Source organism: Acartia tonsa, chromosome 13 (assembly GCF_053477335.1).
Source record: "Acartia tonsa isolate MP-2025a chromosome 13, ASM5347733v1, whole genome shotgun sequence".
Classification (NCBI taxonomy): domain Eukaryota; kingdom Metazoa; phylum Arthropoda; class Copepoda; order Calanoida; family Acartiidae; genus Acartia; species Acartia tonsa.
Window position 1 is genome coordinate 24,916,639 of NC_137272.1, and position 19,370 is coordinate 24,936,008.

General features: G+C 35.6%; 1 protein-coding gene and 2 long non-coding RNA genes across 4 annotated transcripts; 2 read left to right on the forward strand and 1 right to left on the reverse strand.

Moving 5' to 3' along the window:
* Positions 1–483: 483 nt before the first annotated feature.
* On the reverse strand, positions 484–16,374 carry LOC145304711 (neo-calmodulin-like). Of its 2 annotated transcripts, XM_080146659.1 has the most exons (9): positions 16,292–16,367; positions 15,267–15,347; positions 5,297–5,368; positions 4,872–4,919; positions 3,485–3,562; positions 2,814–2,880; positions 2,207–2,256; positions 1,431–1,474; positions 484–1,270 (listed from the first exon to the last, which is right to left on the reverse strand). In XM_080146659.1, the coding sequence occupies exons 1-9, from the start codon at positions 16,355–16,357 to the stop codon at positions 1,216–1,218; spliced, it is 561 nt and encodes a 186-aa protein (XP_080002785.1). In that variant the 5' UTR covers positions 16,358–16,367; the 3' UTR covers positions 484–1,215. The 2 variants fall into 2 exon arrangements, with proteins under 2 accessions (XP_080002785.1, XP_080002786.1); XM_080146660.1 differs by lacking the exon at positions 15,267–15,347 and having other exon boundaries at positions 16,292–16,374.
* LOC145335399 (uncharacterized) lies at positions 6,837–7,275 on the forward strand. Its single transcript, XR_013885199.1, has 2 exons — positions 6,837–6,936; positions 7,237–7,275. It is a non-coding gene; the product is annotated as an uncharacterized LOC145335399 (long non-coding RNA).
* LOC145304073 (uncharacterized) lies at positions 14,381–14,819 on the forward strand. The gene is made up of 2 exons (XR_013873969.1): positions 14,381–14,480; positions 14,781–14,819. It is a non-coding gene; the product is annotated as an uncharacterized LOC145304073 (long non-coding RNA).
* Positions 16,375–19,370: the final 2,996 nt, after the last annotated feature.

Here is a 19,370-nt window from a genome sequence, read left to right on the forward strand (position 1 = left end):
CAGAAAACAAATTGAAATTTGAGAAATACAACAACTTAGCTCAGGGAGGAAAAGGAAATTGGCAGATAAATTAATTTTACCCTCTTCTCCAATGTATTTAACTGCAACCAGATAAGTATATGCATGCATAGAATTATAGTTAGTGAAAGATTAATTTATCATCCAATGTCTTATCCCTGTGTCTACTACTATCTTTCAATTTCTAATCAAGAAATTGGAAATATATAAATGATATTTTTCTTTGTTCATTTCTGTATTTCTTTTAATAAGTAACTGATTTATACATTTATTCTTTAATATATTTGTTAACTTATCCATTTATTTATTTATTTTATGTTTAAGAGAGAGAAAAAAAACCTTCTTTGGACCTATATGAAGCTTTACTGCAAAGGAGAACCATATCGGTTTAGAGTTTAGTTTATTCTTCACTAGATGAAGACAGTTGAACATACTGTTACTTTTATATAAGGATAGCAAATTCAATAAAGATAAGAATAAGATTTATTAAATATTAAGATAAATTACAATAAACAATTTATAGTAATTTTATTTTCTTTGGTATCGAATAATTATTTTTGGTTAATTAAAATTTTGCACATATAATTAATTAAAGTAATTTTTAATAGAAATTTTAAAATGTTTAAAAAGCACAAGACATTGGAAAAAGAACAGTAAATAGTAAATTTATTGAAAGTTTTACTTATATCATGTGATTGTTCTACCTATATATTTACCTATTTGGATGTCAATACAATGACTGACATACATTTAAACTTTTAAAACATTCTAGCTCATCAAAATTTAAAATAGAACAATAAATATTATCATTTTAGACAAGAGAAATATGTTTAATTATGTAAAGATGAATTAACAATAAGATCATTATTCATTAAATATGAAACAATTTGAACAATTATTAGTATGGTATTTGAATGGAATACTGATTACTGGTGCGGAAAATCTACCAAAAATTTGCTTATAATATAGATTTTGGCTTTGTTCCAATTCAAAAAGCTAATTTTTATAATATGATTTGTATTTCCTTCTGTTATCTGTTAAACATGAAGCATATCAAAATATCTTTAAATATTTGAATAGCCGTACAAATTTAAATTAGACTATTTAAATACCACACTATTTAGTAAGATAAAAAGATTTCGTAAGATATAACAATTAAAATTGAAGATAGTTGTCACTTGTCTCGTGATTAGGAATTTACTGGCGATACTTCCAGACTAGCAAGAACTCTGGGTAGGACACACGACCATCCCTAAAAAATATAATCTTTGAAATTCATAAAAAAAGTAATATTTTCTTTTAGAGAATTCATAAATTGTAAGGTTTAGTGATTTTTAAACAGCAGGATAATTTAAAGAAAAATCACGAAACCTTTTAATTATTTTTGCTAAAATTGAAATAATTTTACTTACTTATCTACATCAAGCTCTTCCACGCATTTTCTTGCCTCATCGATCTAGAAATAAATTTTTAGATGGGTGTAACATTTTTAAATCACCCCGCCCCCTTTTGGGGTAAAAAGAGTAGCAGGGTAAATAATAATAATTACGCTGTGGAAAGCATATTTTTCCCATGAAAAAATATTTAAGCAGACAAAATAAGTTTCAAAATTCATACATTGCACTGGCGGGAAGTTTTTTTCTAGTGGGGATTTCTCATGGGAGGGTGGAGATACCCTCCCACCGAATAGTTTAAAACTATCCCTGGACATTAAAGATGCTTCAGTTCAGCGGTTAGTGAGATCCTTCAAGAAAAAAAAGGCTTATTACTTTAATTAACACTAGCGGCTTTGCCCCTAGCCTCTAGGTGCTTTGCCCAAAGAGGTAATTAAAAAAATGGAGCTGCAACCACTAATTTCGAACTGATTAAAAAAATTAAGGTTTTTTTTAGTTTTTATTTTAGGGGGGGGGGGGTTAGGGGTGTCACACCCTTCAAGAAAATAGCCTTAAACCACCACAGAACCAGTAGGTATATTCTCTGAAGAGTAGAATCCAATCGGTTCAGTGGTTACCGAGATCTTAATGGACAGACGGAAAGACAGCCGGACAAACGGACAGACATCAAGCTACTTTGTATTATAGATGATTTGTTGACAACAAAGGAATTTAACCTTCCCTACAGTAAAGCAGATTGGCGACAGCCTGACCTACGTGTGGATTAGCCTTGCTACTGAAGATGATAAAAATACCTTATCTCCGCTGAAATGGTCACAATTAACAATCACAGCCAACATCTCATCTAGATTAGAAAAATAATCAACTTTTTGGTTAGAATTTGTTCACACTTCAGGTAAATTAAGGGTAGGGTCCTCTAAGGGTCGGAAGCTCCTTAATTAATTCTTGTATTTAGAGCAAAACTGATGCCCTTGACACTGTCAAGTCAAGGAAAACAGCGTAGAAAAAAATAATTAGATTCATGACAACGATCCTTTCAGGGGCAAAATAGTTTTCTTTTGGGTGCAATAAAAACAATAACGAAGCACTAGAAATTAATGGAAGGACAAACAGACAAAATTAATTTTAGAGACTTCAGACCTTCAGTTGCTATAATTCTTAGAAATCACGAAACCTTTCTGATATAATGAAAAAAAAATTTCAATGTCTTTTATGCATGACCGACATGCTCATTGATACAGGGAATCTTCATCAGTCTATCTTCAATAGCAGCTGAGAAAATCGCTTTCCTTAAAAGTGTTACGGACGGATTGACGGACAGATAAAGTAATTATTCTTGTTTGCGTTTTATTGTCTTTTAATTTCAAAAACTTTTTTATAAAGGTTAAGTTAATATGATACCTCTTGTTATATATCCACTAGCATCTGTATCAAGCTTTCTAAACTCTCCTCGAATCTCTTTTTCCTCCTAAAAACAAATAAATATATTTAATAATAAGTCATGCCCATCCCATCCTTAAAGCCCCTTCACCATTTGAATCCTGTTACGAGAAATATTCTTGTCAATGACATTCACAGGTCAGGTCAACCTGAAAACAGGTTTTCTTTTAAGTACACCAACCTAGTCTTGTTTATTATAAAATAACAACCAACAGACAACCAACCTATTGCTTATAAACCTTTGTACCGATACCTTCAACAATTTTAGCCCAAGGCGTTCATCTTACTACACTGTGAAGTTAGGATGTAGCCACAATGTCAATTGATACCATTTTCAATGTCTCTACAGTATAATATGTAGTATAATAGTGTTTGGCCAGGACTCGAACCTCTCGACATCAAGCCGACAAAAGTAAAACACTCTTTTAGTATATGGCATCTTGCTTTTCTTTTACATCAAATAAAAGAGTATTCTTAACTTAATTCTACACGATTATTAAGCTGAACTTTGATATAAGTAAAGCATTTGATACCAAGTTTAAATATAAAGATAAAAGCGACAATGTTCATTAAATTACAACTAGGCTTCATAATTTTTTTTCTTAGCCAACTAGCAGATGCTTTACACTTACCTCTCCCTCTCCTCTGAGTGCTGACCATAGCTTGGTAAATTCAACATAATCAATAACGTTGTTTCCATCTTTATCCGCCTAAAAAAATATTTTTTGTAGCATTGCTATCAAGCATTTGGTGAGTCAGTCTGTTCAATGAAACTGTTAACAATTAAGAGACTAAGGATTACAAAATCCATCAAAAACCACAAAAACAATCATGAATCAAAAAAAGAGATTTACAGAGCAGATGTGCAATGGTCATAAAAATTGAGAAAGAGAGAGAACGTGGTGATAATAAACCTTTACATATAAAAGTCTTTTGTAGTATGACCAACGAACCTTGTAAATGTAATCTGGATGCCCATTAGTGTAATCGTAACAAAATAATTCAGCTGTCTATTTCAAATAGGAGCCGAGTAAATTACGTTTTCTCTAAATGTTTTAGACAGGAAAAATGACGGACAATTCTAACCATTTATAGAGTTGCTTAGCTTCTAAAAATTAACTAAAGATATATGCAATTATAGATAATCTATATTACAGGGTGTCCCTCGTAAACTGGTTTTTTTGAAACGCTTATTACTCCCTTACTATTTGAGCTATCTTAGTAAAATAAAAAGTATTTGACAGCTTACTACTGACCATTTAATGATATAGTGATGAAAAATCCGCAAAGTTAACAGAAAAAATCTACAAGGTAATACATAACAGGCTGGTTTTAGTGAATATAAGACTAATCCACAAGAAAAATATGCCTTAGTTAACTTTTGAAGCAGCTGGTGGTCAAACGGTGGATCACAAAGACTTACTCCAGACATTATAAGAACTGGCATTGTAGTATAATTAAAAAGTCTGGTATATTTCAGGTTCTTGTGTGCATTTGAAGTGAGCTCACATGAAAAATTAACAAAAAAGATCAATATTATGCCTATTTTTACGTATTGTTCACTTATATTACACTTCAGATTCTTGAATATTGAGAATTTCTGGTATGCCATGTCAAGCCTATTCCATTTTTGTGCTTAGAAAGTCTGAGCGACCAGCCGTTTGAACCCTAGCTAATCTTAAAGTTCACAAAGCAAATATTTTCTTGTGGGTTAGTCTAAATTCAATAAAATTAGCCTCTTATGTAATACCTCGTAGATTTTTTTCCTGTTTATTTTGTGGATTTTTCATCATTATCCCATAAAATGGTCAGTAGCAGGCTGTCAAATACTTTTTATTTTACGAAGATAGCTCAAATATTAAGGGAGTAATAAGCGTTTCAAAAAAACCAGTTTACGAGGGACACCCTGTAGAAAAGACTGTTTTCTTACCAATCTTTCAATAAGTAACTATTACTTGTACATACAACAAACTTGTATAGATATAAAGTAGCTGTGCTAATGTTAAGTATTCTTGGTACCTCCTTGATTAAAGCAGTTGCTTCAGCCTCGCTCATAGATCCGCCTATCTAAAATTTAGAGAAAATAATATAAATAGCAAAGCTACCTTCAACGGTTAAGTCGTGAACCGTTTGTTAGTTGGAAATGCACTATCAAATGTAATAGTTTGTCTACTTTTATTTTCTGAATGAAATAATATCTTTTTTATTATTTGAAATTTTTGTGATTGCCTATCATAGATGCTGTGAGTATTGGTGCAAAAAATATGACGTAACAAAAAAAATTAGCCAATGAGAGTCCACTACCATTGCCGCCATTGGTCAATAACGGCCTCTCATTGGCTAATTTTTTTTGTTACGTCATATTTTTTGCACCAATACTCACAGCATCCCTATCATAGTTATTTAAAAGGCTGATTTTTTATTTTTTTATCTACTATTTTTACCTTTTCAATGAGAGTCTTGAGTTCTTCAATAGTGATACTTCCATCTCCATCCAAGTCTAGAAGCTTGAAAGCCTAAAACAATTGATGCTCAAAAAAGGTAAAGTGTTATTTTTAATTATAAGTACAGCCAAAATTTAAGATTTTCAAAGATTGTTCAAGTTCATCCCTAAGAAATATATTTTGAGTATGGTATAGTCCCTTTCGTCACATCGCCTCTTAAGGGATATTTAGTCGTATTTTCACAGTAGCTTTTCTCCTATTTCTAGCCCCTGCGGCTAATTACCTATTCCTACGTGGCAATAACCTAACCTAACCAAAATAACCTATCAAAATCTACTGTGAAAATACGACTTTATTTTTGGCATTTAGAGTAAATTTCAAACAAACAAAAAGGAACTATGAAATTAATTATTGACTCATTAGTGCCTGTTCTATTGATATTTTGACATAAATTGTATGGCCAATCAATTTGCAATCAGAAGCATTTATTTTTTAGTTGACAATTTTAGACGCAGCTCATAGTGCCTAATAAACAAGGATGACAACATCCATAAAAGTGAAGCTCTGAAATGGAAGGACAAACGAACATTAACACTTGTAGATTGTCAGAACTGAATTAGCAGAATATTAATGCATCAGTACAAACAATATTTTAAGAAAATTTGTTGCAAAACTGCATAAATAGATGATACTGTTTAAGGACATACTTACATTTTTGGGACTTGTTTATAGAGATGCTTCGCTTATAACATTGTACCTTGTTTTAATAGGAATCAGTTTTTTTTAAAAATCAGAAGAATCGGATAATTTTAACATACAAAAATTTGTTGTCAAAAAAGTTAAAAATCGACATGTTTAAAATGGACGTACGGACATTCTGGTATTGTTTATAGAGTTGCTACACTTTCTCAATTGTACCTAACTACTATAGGAATCATCATGCAAAGTTTGGAATCGATAGGACAATTCTAACCTGTTTAAATTAAAGAAAAGAGCTAACTCTCTGTGAAGGATGGACGGACGGACCGACCCTAATTATAGAAAAGCTTCGCTTTTAAAAATGACGCCATACAAATCAAATGATCAATGATAGGCTTGTATACATTTAACCATTGGTCACTTACACTGCATACTGGCTTATCATTGGACATTTGTATTGTATGACCTCATTTTTTATTAGGCACTATAAATCACTTCCAATACTATAAACCCCTTTTGTGCTAATAATGAAAATTAGTGCAAACCCATAACATTGCAAACATTTTTAAGAAGAATTATATGATATTCCCAAAATTTTGCACAAGTTTGCATAAAGAGAAAAAAATATATAAGAATTTCTGAAACGTCGTCAGAGTATGCTGTCTTAACCTCTTTTCGAGGAAGCTTTGTGTTTATCAAGTTCGAAATTAAATTCCTTATCATTAAACCAAAAACAAAGCGCAAATGTCGTCTTTTAGGGCTTTCCTTTCATAATGTGGCGCGGCATAGAGTGTTTGTTTATTTTTGAAGCGCACGTTCTTTACTTTTGAATGAGATATGAGGGTGTGAAGATTGCGGAGAACAAAATTGGGCCTATCATTGGTCTCATTGTGTGCGAACGACCCTAGTATATCAGGGATTTGAAACCATAAGAGCTTCAGGTAGAATTTGTTAATTTGATTAAGAAGTATGGTGTATAGGACGATTATATGTAGTTTTAAAAAAGGCTTTAGCCAGCTAAGCATGAAAATTAATTATGATTAATATATGTTTTAGTAATTTTTATGTGCCTTATTGTTGCAGTTAACAATGATTTATTAAACCAAATAATTTTCCTTTAAAGCCAAAGTTTCCAAAGATTCTTTAACCATAAGAAAAGAAAAAGATTTTTTTTAGTGCTCAAAGTTTTAAGATAACGAATAATATTTTATTCTGTTTATTAATTGATCTTGTAATTTCAGGTCTTTTGAAATAATTTCATCAATAAATCTATATTCAAACCTGCTGTTGAAACTTGATGGTTCCTGGTATTGGGGGTTTGTATGTTCGCCAACTGATCTCGTGAACTTCCCGCTAATTCGGAAGTCAAGCTCAACCAAAGTGTCATGGTTGAGACAATTTCAAAATATCTGATGAATAGGCGTTAGCATTCATCAAGAGATCAATAGCATCTAGTGAATTATTGATGCAATAAGCTGTGACAATTTTTCTGTGAAATAAGTACCTAGTGAATCAATATGCCACTAACCAAAAAGCAGAAAATTGAGCGAGCAATCGCTATTGGCAGTGAAAGGCTAGAAGTTTTTGATGAACAGTTAAAAGTGTTTTATGACAATCTAAAAGCCTGCCAAAGTTTTAGTTCATGTGAAAATGTGAATGTAAAATCAATTCGTGACATTTTTAGTGAGGTCAAGGACCAATCTGACCTAATAAAAAGTCTAAAACCTGCCGTGGAGACTAGTGAGCTGCGCGAGTTCAAGCGTGATTTGGATGAAGCTAGTGAGCAGAAAACTGTTGCAGATAAAGTTTATGCGTCGTTGGAGCAGTGTACAAAAATTCTGTACTGGCTGGACAATGATTCAGATGACGCGAGGTCAAGCACTGTCGCTAGGAACCTCGACGTCATTGAGAAGGTGAAGATGGACATGGGAGTGCTTAAAATTTCCGTGGAGTTGCGCCAAGAAGTACGTGATATGTACCGAAGGCTTAGAGAGATGGAACGTCGTTCATCTAACCTGGATGAGAGTGGGACACCTGCCATGCTCTCCAGAAGTATGTCTGCCGTGGATATTCGGAGTTCCAACCCGCAGTATGGGCGCTGGGACAACAGTTTGTTGCCGTCGTTCGATGGTACTGACACGGATTACCCAAACTTTAAACAGGTCTTTAAGGATCTATGCTCTGGTTATGGATTTGCTGACCAGAGGTTAAGTCTGATGTTGTGTATGGAGAAGGTGATAACCAACCCGGAACTACGCAAGCAAGTGTCAGCGATTAGAGATCACAATGAACAATGGGCGTTTCTTGACCAGATGTTTTTATCAAACACTCGCCGGTTCATGAGGATTTTAACTAAGTTGAACAAGATGAAACCTGTGGATAAACCTGTGGACGTGGTTAGCGCAATTGCTACCTTCAAGAGCATGATGCAGGAGGTAGAAGCCATCGTTGGTTCTGCAGCTAAGGATTACAACCACCTAACTCTCATTCATATTTTTAAAGACAAGTGCCCTGAAAATTTGAGAGACAAAATTATGATGGAGCTAGGTAGCATGAACCAACCTAACATCCCGAAGATTGTTGAACTGCTGGAGAGGACCAGGGGTGCCATGTTGGCCGGTGATATGTCCTATGACAGTGGCGCCGGCAAGAGAAATCGTGACAGAGCTGCCGCCGCGCAAGTATCTGGCCGCAGCGACAATAAGAATGGAAAGGCTGGGAAGGACAAGGCTTCCAAGTGGAACAGTGCATGTCCTGTGGAGAGCTGCAAGGAGAAGCACCCGATTTTCCGTTGCCTCACGTTTAAGAAGATGGATGTGGTTGACCGAAAGAAAATTGTCCAGCAGAAGAAGTTATGTGAACTCTGCTTGTGCGACGGCCATACTGCTGACAAGTGTAATAAATCTGAGAAGCTTGGTGTTTGTGGTACTAATAATTGCGACAGATACCATTCCAGGTTACTCCATGAGGCTAGTGCTGGTGTGAATACAGTCTACAAGTCAAGTTCTGCACCCAGCCCCTGTACCTTCTTACTTCAGTTAGTTCCTGTTGTAGCACCTGGCGGCGGCACCTGCCACGCCACGGTAATGTTTGACTCCGGGGCAAATTTGCCACTTGTGTCTGAGAAGTTATCCAACAAGTTGAAGCTGAAATCTACTGGCAGATATACAACTATTTCTGTAGCTGATGGCAGTGAGTCTTCCTGCCGCAATGTTGTGTTTTATCTGAAGGATAGGGACGGCAATCTGAGGGAGTTTGAGGCAGCTGTCATGCCTACCCTCGGCGGGGCCAACGAGATGCGCTCGGTCCACCCCGAAACTGCCGCCGAGATATTTAAAATGCCGCCAGAAAGGTTTACATATATTAGTGGAGGCTTAGATATCATCATTGGAAATACACATCCTGACGTGTTTCCTTCAACCTACCAGAAAGTGGGCCAGTCTATGTTGTGGCGAACCATTTTTGGTAGTGGTTTTATCTGTACGAGTGCTGATGGTGGAGCTGGAGATCAAAAGTCGGCTTATAAGGCTGTCAGTGTCAGTGGAGGCACTTTGCCAGACTTTCTGACGTCTGAATCGTTTGGCATACAGCCGCAGGCACTTTGTCCAGGATGTACTGCTTGTCAAGAGTGCAAGGCTATGGCCGACGGCACTACCTGGGACCAGCGTGAGAGGCAGAGGATAATTGAGGCAGGTTTAACCCTAGACTTGCAGTCCAACAAGTGGACAGGTCAATATGCTTATATTGAAGATCCTCACACTTTACCCTACAATGAAAGTTTAGCCCGCAAAATTGCTGAAAAGGATCGTGCCAGGATGGTCAAGGAAGGTACCTATGGAATGTATGTGGAGGTTTTCAACGACGCCATAAGAAGAGGCGTTTTCCAAAAAGCCACGCCTGAAGAGTTGCAGTATGAAGGACCTAAGTCTTGTTCATCAATAGTGGTTGCTTTCAAGGAGGATTCAAGTTCCACACCCATGCGATTGTGTGCCAATAGTTCCCTGACGTTCAAGGGTACCAGTTTTAATAACATAATGCTGGGAGGCCCGCCGCCAATGCAGAAGATATTTTATCATTTGATGCTTTTCCGCGGTTACAAGGTTGGTATAACCGCGGATATCTCCAAGTTTTATAACTCCATCCTGGCCACAGAGTTCGACAGCCAGATGAAGAGAGTTTTATTTTCCCCGACGCCAGATGGTCCACTTGAAATTTACCTGACCAAAGTTGTAAATTTCGGCGAGTTAGCTGCGGGAAATTTGGCAGTTACAGCCCTGAAGTTGACGTCCCGCCTGTTCGGCGGAAAGAGTGAAGCAGAGGTCAAGGAGATGTATGGAGAGGGACAAATAAATGGTAGTGAAATTGTTGCCAAACCTGAATTATGGAAGGAGCCACAAATACCTACCTACCCTGATGAGGAATTCAAGTTACCTCAGATTCCAGTTGCAGTCAAGCTTGAGAAGCACAGCTTCATAGATGACGTTATTTCGGGAGCAGGATCGAAGCCAGAAGCCAAGGAGATGATGAAAGAGGCCGACAGGATTATCGGCAAAGGTAGTTTTTCCTTCAAACAAGTCATTTATTCTGGAGATGATTGCCAGCATACCAAGGTTCTCGGGCTGATATGGAAGCCAGCCACCGATGTGTTGTCCATCGCCACAAGAGTCAACCAAGATGGTAAAGTCAAGGGAAGGAAGGTGAAAGAGGATGCTGATTTGTACAACCTCCAGGACGCCTTGGACGAGAATCTGACAAAGAAGATGGTCCATAGGTTCGCCGCCCAAACCTTCGACCCGATCGGGCTTTGCAGCCCTATTCTGTTGAGAATTAAACTTGTCCTGCGGAAAACCTGTTTGCTGAATTTGGGCTGGCAAGATTTCATTCCAAAAAGTCTACGGGATGAACTTGTTCAGTCGCTGGAGGACAGAGCTGAGGTCGCTAAATTGGAGTTTGACCGTTGTGTGGTTCCGGATGAACCAACTGGCCTTCCATCCTTGATGATGTTTTCGGATGGGTCATCAGAGGCTTATGCAAGTAATGCATATTTGAGGTGGCCAACTAGACAAGGATTTGAAACGTTTCTGCTAGCCACCAAGTCAAGAGTTGCGCCGGTCAAGTGTGAATCAATTCCACGCCTTGAGTTGATGGGGTGCCAGATGTCCACAAGGTTGGCAAAGTCCGTCAGAGATGCCCTGCCCTTTGATATTATCAGAGTGATGTATTTTACTGATTCATCGTGTGTTTTATCACAAATAGTTTCCAACAGTGCTATGTTGAACACATTTAATTCTCATCGTATTGGAGAAATTCAATCTGCGACCAACAAGGATGACTGGAGGTGGGTCCCGGGGACGCAAAACGTTGCAGATTTGGGCACCAGAAGCACCTGCAAAGTATCAGATTTGGGACCAGGTTCCAGGTACAGATTGGGCCCAGAATGGTTGCGCCAGGATGAAAGTGCGTGGCCGGTGAAAACTGCCGAAGAAGTCAAGCAAGTTTTACCTCCAGAGGAGTTGAATACCAAAATGGTTAAGTTATGTTCAATGAAAGTTGCCGGAGAAGCCGCTGAAGATGTCTTTAGGTTTAAGCACAGGAGATCATTTGGACAGGCCAAACGTATTATGGCAGCTGTCCTGCAAGTTGCGAACACCTGGTTGAAGAAGCTAAAGAGCAGACAAGAAGGTAAGGCTGCAGCCGCTGGTAGTCATGTAGCAGCCGCAGATTCTGTGTACAAGCCGTCTTTGTACAATTTTATGGCGGCGGCGGAACTTTTCATTGTGTCACGAAGCCAAGAGGATGAGTGGATAAATGATGCTAAAGGCAATTATGCGTCATTAAATCCATTAGTGCATGAAGTATCATTGACCTGGCCTGTCGTTGGTCCCGGTGGAAATTATGTGACCAGGGAGATGAGGATTCTTAAAATGGTTGGTCGAGGACAGCCAGTCATTGACGCCATTACTGGCGGCCGTAAAATGATATTTGAAGACATGCCAGGTTTAATAATTTTGGAGCCTGGTAATTGGTTAGCTGCTGTTTTTATGAGAGAAGCGCATGTTGAGCTTCACTCTGGTGTCCGTGGAACTTTAGCTGAGAGCCGCCGTTGGTGCTGGATTGTGAAGGCAAGGAGGTTGGCCATCATGGAAGTGAAGAAATGTTGGCCCTGCAGTGTTGAGAGGGCTAAGGAATGTCGTGCTACCATGAAGGAGGTGTTACCTGACAAGTTGGTCCCGAGCAGGCCTTTTGAAGCTGTGCAAGTCGACCTGATGGGTCCGCTGGTTACGAGGAGAGCTGCCGCCAAAACGAGGAGTCAGACAGCAACGAAGAAGGTGTGGGTGTTCGTGGTGGTCTGCAGATTCTCAGGGGCGTTGTGGTTAGATGCCTTGGAAAAGTATGATACCAGCAGTATCCTGTTGTCCCTGCGCAAGTTGGAAGCTGTTCATTGTCTGCCGAAGATCATAGTAAGCGACATGGGCACACAATTATCCGGTGCTCGCAAGGTTTTAGAGCAGAAGTTGGGCAGCCAGGTAGAGTTTTCTTGGTCTCAGATCCCGGCCCGAGCCCACCATTATATTGGGCAGGCTGAGAAAATGGTGGGATTAACCAAGAGATTGCTGTCCAAGAAGTTGGTGAATAGTTCTGTTAATTTCAACGAGCTCCTGGTGCTGTTGGCGGAGGTCAGCAAAATTATGAATAGCAGACCACTGACGATTGAAGCTGCAAACGACGTGGAGAATTGGCGGCTGATTACCCCTGGCCAGCTGCTGGGAAATGTTGACCGCCAGCCGTTGTGCAATGTGGCGATGAAACCGGAGGACCAAATTTCCTCCAGGTTGAAGTTGTTGGAAGATTTATCTGCCCAGTTTTGGACTGCCTACCGCCAGGAGATCCTACCGAAGATATTACGGATGTCCAAGTGGAAGGATGAGATGGCAGAGCCACTAGCTGATGGAGATGTAGTTCTGGTTACGAGTACCAATCCGCTGATGAGATGTTTGAGGATGGGCCGAGTGACGAGAATTGAGGATGGAAGAAAGACGGCAAGAGTCTTGTTCAGACTGACAGATAAATCTCCCCTAGAAGAACATGCTGTATCAGTCAGGCAGTTGTTAAAAATTATGATTAATAATTGATTCTTATTTTTAGAAATTGAGATTTTTTTTAGTAAAAAGCCACATTTTTCATATGCCTATTTTTATGCCTAAAATAAGAATCAAATGAAATGCGATTAAATATTCTTCTATTTCATATGCTCAAATTTAATTTTATTGAGTTTAATTTCTTTTCAAAAGTACAATTCATTTTAAAACTTACCTGAAAAGTTTAACAAAAAGGAATAAATGTGTCGAGGTTGCGTGATTCGATATTTATTCTATGAAAAAAATCAAGTATTTTTTAGCAGATTTTTTTTAAAATTATATATGAATTTCAATCAAGTAAAACATTTTTATTCAGATCAAGGAATGATTGAAAATTCATATTTAAAGTCTCATATTTTTTTTACAAAGAAAAATTGGTATTTTTTCATAATTTCAATGAAAATTCTAACGAAGATATTATTTTGCTATACTTTAAGTATTAAAAAGTTTTATTGTTGATTAAGATATTACAGTTCTTATTCATTAGGTTTGAAAAACTTTCTGCCCAAGGATTTTGAAAAATTTTTTCTTACTACTCTTTTTGATGCTTAACAAATTAGTTTTAAGTACCTATAAATCTTAATTTTCTTGTCTAAGATTTATTTCGTTGTATTTTTACCATTATTGTTTACATTTACATTTCAACCTGATTTCGTAGGTACTTATTGATTTATTAATAATGATTTATTACCTATTGATTATGAAATGATTATTATTAGTGTAGTTGTTATATTTACAACATCATGATTAATAGGATTATCTATTTTAGGATTGTGTATGTGATCTTGTGATTGTCATGTGCATGGAATGTTGTATGGTACAAACCAATCCCCATCCTTCTATCCTAAATGTGAGGTATTATGAGTCCTAGTGAGGAGTATAATATTGTGTATGCATTTCACGGGGTTTCATTTAGTTAGGAGCAAAATTGTCACGTTTTCGGGATGTGGCCATTCTCATGTGATTATGGTGAGTTGAGTTTAGTGAGAAATGTTGCTAGTGCTCAGCGCGAAAAAAACCTTGAATCTCGTTAAGGAAGTTAATTTGACTTTCAAACGGGGGGTGTGTCTTAACCTCTTTTCGAGGAAGCTTTGTGTTTATCAAGTTCGAAATTAAATTCCTTATCATTAAACCAAAAACAAAGCGCAAATGTCGTCTTTTAGGGCTTTCCTTTCATAATGTGGCGCGGCATAGAGTGTTTGTTTATTTTTGAAGCGCACGTTCTTTACTTTTGAATGAGATATGAGGGTGTGAAGATTGCGGAGAACAAAATTGGGCCTATCATTGGTCTCATTGTGTGCGAACGACCCTAGTATATCAGGGATTTGAAACCATAAGAGCTTCAGGTAGAATTTGTTAATTTGATTAAGAAGTATGGTGTATAGGACGATTATATGTAGTTTTAAAAAAGGCTTTAGCCAGCTAAGCATGAAAATTAATTATGATTAATATATGTTTTAGTAATTTTTATGTGCCTTATTGTTGCAGTTAACAATGATTTATTAAACCAAATAATTTTCCTTTAAAGCCAAAGTTTCCAAAGATTCTTTAACCATAAGAAAAGAAAAAGATTTTTTTTAGTGCTCAAAGTTTTAAGATAACGAATAATATTTTATTCTGTTTATTAATTGATCTTGTAATTTCAGGTCTTTTGAAATAATTTCATCAATAAATCTATATTCAAACCTGCTGTTGAAACTTGATGGTTCCTGGTATTGGGGGTTTGTATGTTCGCCAACTGATCTCGTGAACTTCCCGCTAATTCGGAAGTCAAGCTCAACCAAAGTGTCATGGTTGAGACATATGCAAAAATCCTCAAAATGACAAAATTAACCCGTAAAATATTTGTTACCCAAATTTTACAGAGTTTAATAACTCAAAATTTTTTAGGAAGACCTATCTTTAAATAATTATTCAAATATATTAAGAACTTTTACTATCTACTAAGATTAACCTATCTTTGTTGATGAGTTGTATACTAATGGTCCCAGGAATATTCATCCAAAATTTAAGGGATTGTGAAAATAAGTTGGTGTTATAAAACATTTATATTAGATTTTTTCAAATGTGTGAATACCCATATATAAATTATTAAATATATAATAATTTAAATCCATCATTTAGTTTAAAACCTGATGTTTAATAACTTTTTCTCCAGCTATTTGTAAAAATTCTTTTAATTCTTTGCTCAAATCAACCCTGTTACAACATTCCTTTAAAAAAAGGAAATTTTTAAAAATGTATTCTTGTTAAAACATTTTGTTCTTATAATATCAACATTAAATTAAAGAATATTACAATCATTAGATGTTAGAATAGTCACATAGTGTTATTTGAAAGACAAAGAACTTGATATTGATTGCGTTGTTTTTGTGGACCTTACTTTATCTAAAACTAGCGGCTACGCTCCCCAGAGGCCTCTAGGGGCACTTGAGGATGTGGGAGTCGAATTTGATAACACCCAATTTCTTATTTTAGATTTTAAAAGAAGTTAAAAAGAAAATTTTGGGAGGAGGAAATTTTTCTCTTTTAATTTTTAATTTTAATTAATTTTTAGTGCATTTTTTTTGGGGGGGGGGATATTTTTTCTAGGAGCGATTTCTCTTGGGAGGGTGGTGGTACCCCCCACCCCAAATAGTTAAAAACCTTTCCTGTACCTAAGAAAAGCTACCCTGTTAAGGAGAACCCGATCGGTTCAGCGGTCAGCGAGATCCCTTGTTACAGACAGACACACAGACAAACACACATCCTGTTACTTTATTATTAGGAATAGCGGCTTCGCCCCAAGAGATGATAAAAAATTCAGTCGTTACCGAGATCTTAAGCTTCAGACGGACGGACGGACGGACAGACAGACGGACAGACATCAAGCTACTTTGTATTATAGATAACGTAGCAGCCTCATATAAATGCTTTTTTTTTTAAAGTTTAACTAATAATATCTATTAACCAACAACTTTATTGATTCGAAAAAAAAAATTAGTTTATTTACTTAAAATGAACCGAAATTACGAGATATTTTTTACAGTTACAGCTGTAATAATAAAAAAAATTACAGAAGCCATATCCCTCTTTTAAGATCCATAAAACATCGTGATCTGTGCTACTTATGAACTACTTCAACGTATTCTAAAATTAGTTGAAAGATTTTCTTTACCTCCTCTAATTCTTCTTTAGATACTTCAATCTCAGCATTTTCTACAGTCTCCTTGGTTTCGCACATTTTTTATCTGAAAAGTTAATTTTTTTCAAACTGCTTTTTTGATTGATAGATTTAAAAGTTAGTTCAATTATTTATGCAAAAAAAATTTCAAATAATAATTTTTGTTTAGTACCAGCTTAAAAAAATATCCATTGTGATAATCACGAAACCTTAATATATGTAAACAAAAACTTGAACGTCCTCTATCCTCTATTTCCAACATGGGAAGAATCCCCCCCCCCCCAAAAAAAAAAAAAAAACAAGTTTAGACCAAAACGAAAAACAGATAGAAATCGTTCTAATTTGTAACATAGATGTAAATAACAGATTATTGTATGTTGACTAAAAGAAAAATACCAAAATAATGAGCAAAATATGAAAACAGATTCATATCTTTTTGATATTTGAAAAGGTTAGATTCATCAAAAATATTTCATCACCTTTCCTTAACCTAGCCTAAAGCGTTGCTAAACGCTGTCCGGGTACGAAATATTGCAAATTAAGAAAACATATTTGTATCTATCTATCTATCTATCTATATTTCAATATTGCTAATAACTTCTTTAGTAATATCAATTTCACCATGCTTTTGTAAAGTTAGATCAATAGAGACTTTAGATCAATATATTTTTAATCAGTGGAAAATAAGTTTTTTCTTTAGATGCATAATCTCTTTCATTGCTGAAGAGAAAATAATAAAAAATGGGTTAATTATGCAAAAAAATACTAACATATGAAGTTTATAACTTATCAGCGATTTTTTAGGCAGCATAGCTACTCCATTAATTAAAGTATACATTTTTGAAATTTTTTTATATTCTTTCATTTTTGTAAGTTGCTGTTGTTGGAGAATTACTACTCTTTAATTAAATCCAAAATTTTCGTTCGGATTCAAGAGCTTCGCCTTTTTGAAATCTGTCATCCTTGTAAATAAAAACTCTAGCCTATTTTCAAATTTTAATTGCTCTATGCTTTAAAAAATACAAACATTTAAAAATATGAATCATCTTTTTTTGTTTGATTTAGCAAATAAAATTACATAAACAGAAGCAGCAATTTCCGAGGAGGGGCTTAAAGAAGTTTAATAAGAATTGGGTAGCGAAATAGCCTTAAGCTATCCAGAGACTTTAATTTGAAAATTGAAATAGAATATCCTTAAATCCTTGAAATGGAGCTTCCTTAAAGTGGAAAACTCATTCGGTGGTTAGTGAGACCTTAAAGGGATAACAACAAAAAAACTCACTACTTTATTTAATAGGATATCAATTGTTAATCCTTTCCTGCAATATTCCGTTTTTTATTATTAAAATTAAGAGCCGTGACATTTGATAATGTTCGTTTGGCCGATTATTTGATTTGTTAAGATTTGCTTTTACCATCCTTGTTTTTTCTTTGATTTTGATTACTCAGATTATTACTTTTCATTTCACGCTTACAAATTTTCAAACATTTTCCCTTCGATTTCAGAATAACCCTCAACATACAAAAAAATAATCATTCCTACTTCCAACTAATTAAAAGATAATTGTCGTTATTAGAACAGCTTTATAAAATTGAGTGGTAGTTTAATTAATAGTCTAAATTAGGGATGATAGGTATTTAAAAGGGTGTTTAATCAGCCCCCCCCCCCCCCAACTCCTCGTCTTTTTGGCTTCAATTTCTACACCCCCCTTACAAAAGTCGAGGTGTCAAAAATGATGAAGGGGTGAAAATATTTCAGTTTACACGCAATCCTTTACAAGCAGCTATTTTTTTAGAAATTACAATACAGAAATTAACCATCCATTTAGTTTCAATTAGATAAGATGTATCATAAAAAAAATAACATAACCGGTCCAACATAAATTGCATGGAAATTTCCATTTTTTTCTTACTCATGTTATTTGTTAATTCATTTGTTTGTTTAAAATTCAAGATAATTAAACTTGTAATAAAATTTAGTATGTGTAATGTGCATCAAGGCTCGGCAACCGCACGTAAACCGCCAAATGTAAACCAGTATAGTATCATAAGAAATTTTCCTGTAAGAACGGATTTCCATAAAAGGAACAAGTTTCTAAACCCAGCTAATTATTAAATGTCATAAAACGTTATTTTTTCTGCGGCTTACAGGCGGTTGGTACCCAGCTACCTAACCCTGATGCTTGAAGCCATTATATAATTTGAAATATATACGACTGTACTTCAGAAACATTAATGTTAAAATAAGAATATATTATCCCATATTTAAGAATACTTTTCATACCAAAGTGTGTATAGAATATGACTCACTTGATCCGTTGGTCTGTTGGTCATGCAACAAACATATCTTTAAATATAAAGGTTTTGTGATTTTCTATTATTTCTAATCTCATTGTCTCTCCTTCTTTTTCTTCTGTTTTTAATGATCACTGAACATCTACAGTTTAATTCACTTTGTCTGTTAATACATCCTTAATTTTTACACTTTGTGCCATTAGTAACTTTAAAGTGTATTGTTGTGTTTTGCTTCGCTACTTATGAATCTACTTTTATTCTTGCTAAATTCTAGAGATGAATCATTTTTAAGTATGTTCTACTCAAAATAGAGTTTTTCGAAATAGAATATTTAGTTCAGTGGAACCGCAAAGTTTCCCCCTCCTTCATTTGTTTATTTTTACAAATTCTGAGTTCGTTTTCATTAAAAATGTTCAACAAAATTAGGTATTTACACAAAAAAAGCGATAATGACATAGCATTTAGCGCATTCGCTCGTAGTCGGGCAAGCAATAAGTTCGAATCTCGGTCCAACAACGAGTCATAACTTGAGTCGTATTATGTAGATGGATTCTACTGCCGCTATGTAAGGTACACGACATCATTAATAAGAGTAGGGGGGATTCCTTGGCCCAAAACAAGCGCAAATCATTACCATGAACATTAAAGACTTCAAGACAAAGGTGTTGCAATTAAAGATTTTGTTGTCTGTAGGACGTTTGGCAACAGTGTATTGGCAAGATTTGGTTCTGAGGTACACAAAATAAAATCTAATCCCGTCCTCCGGAGATTATCCAGG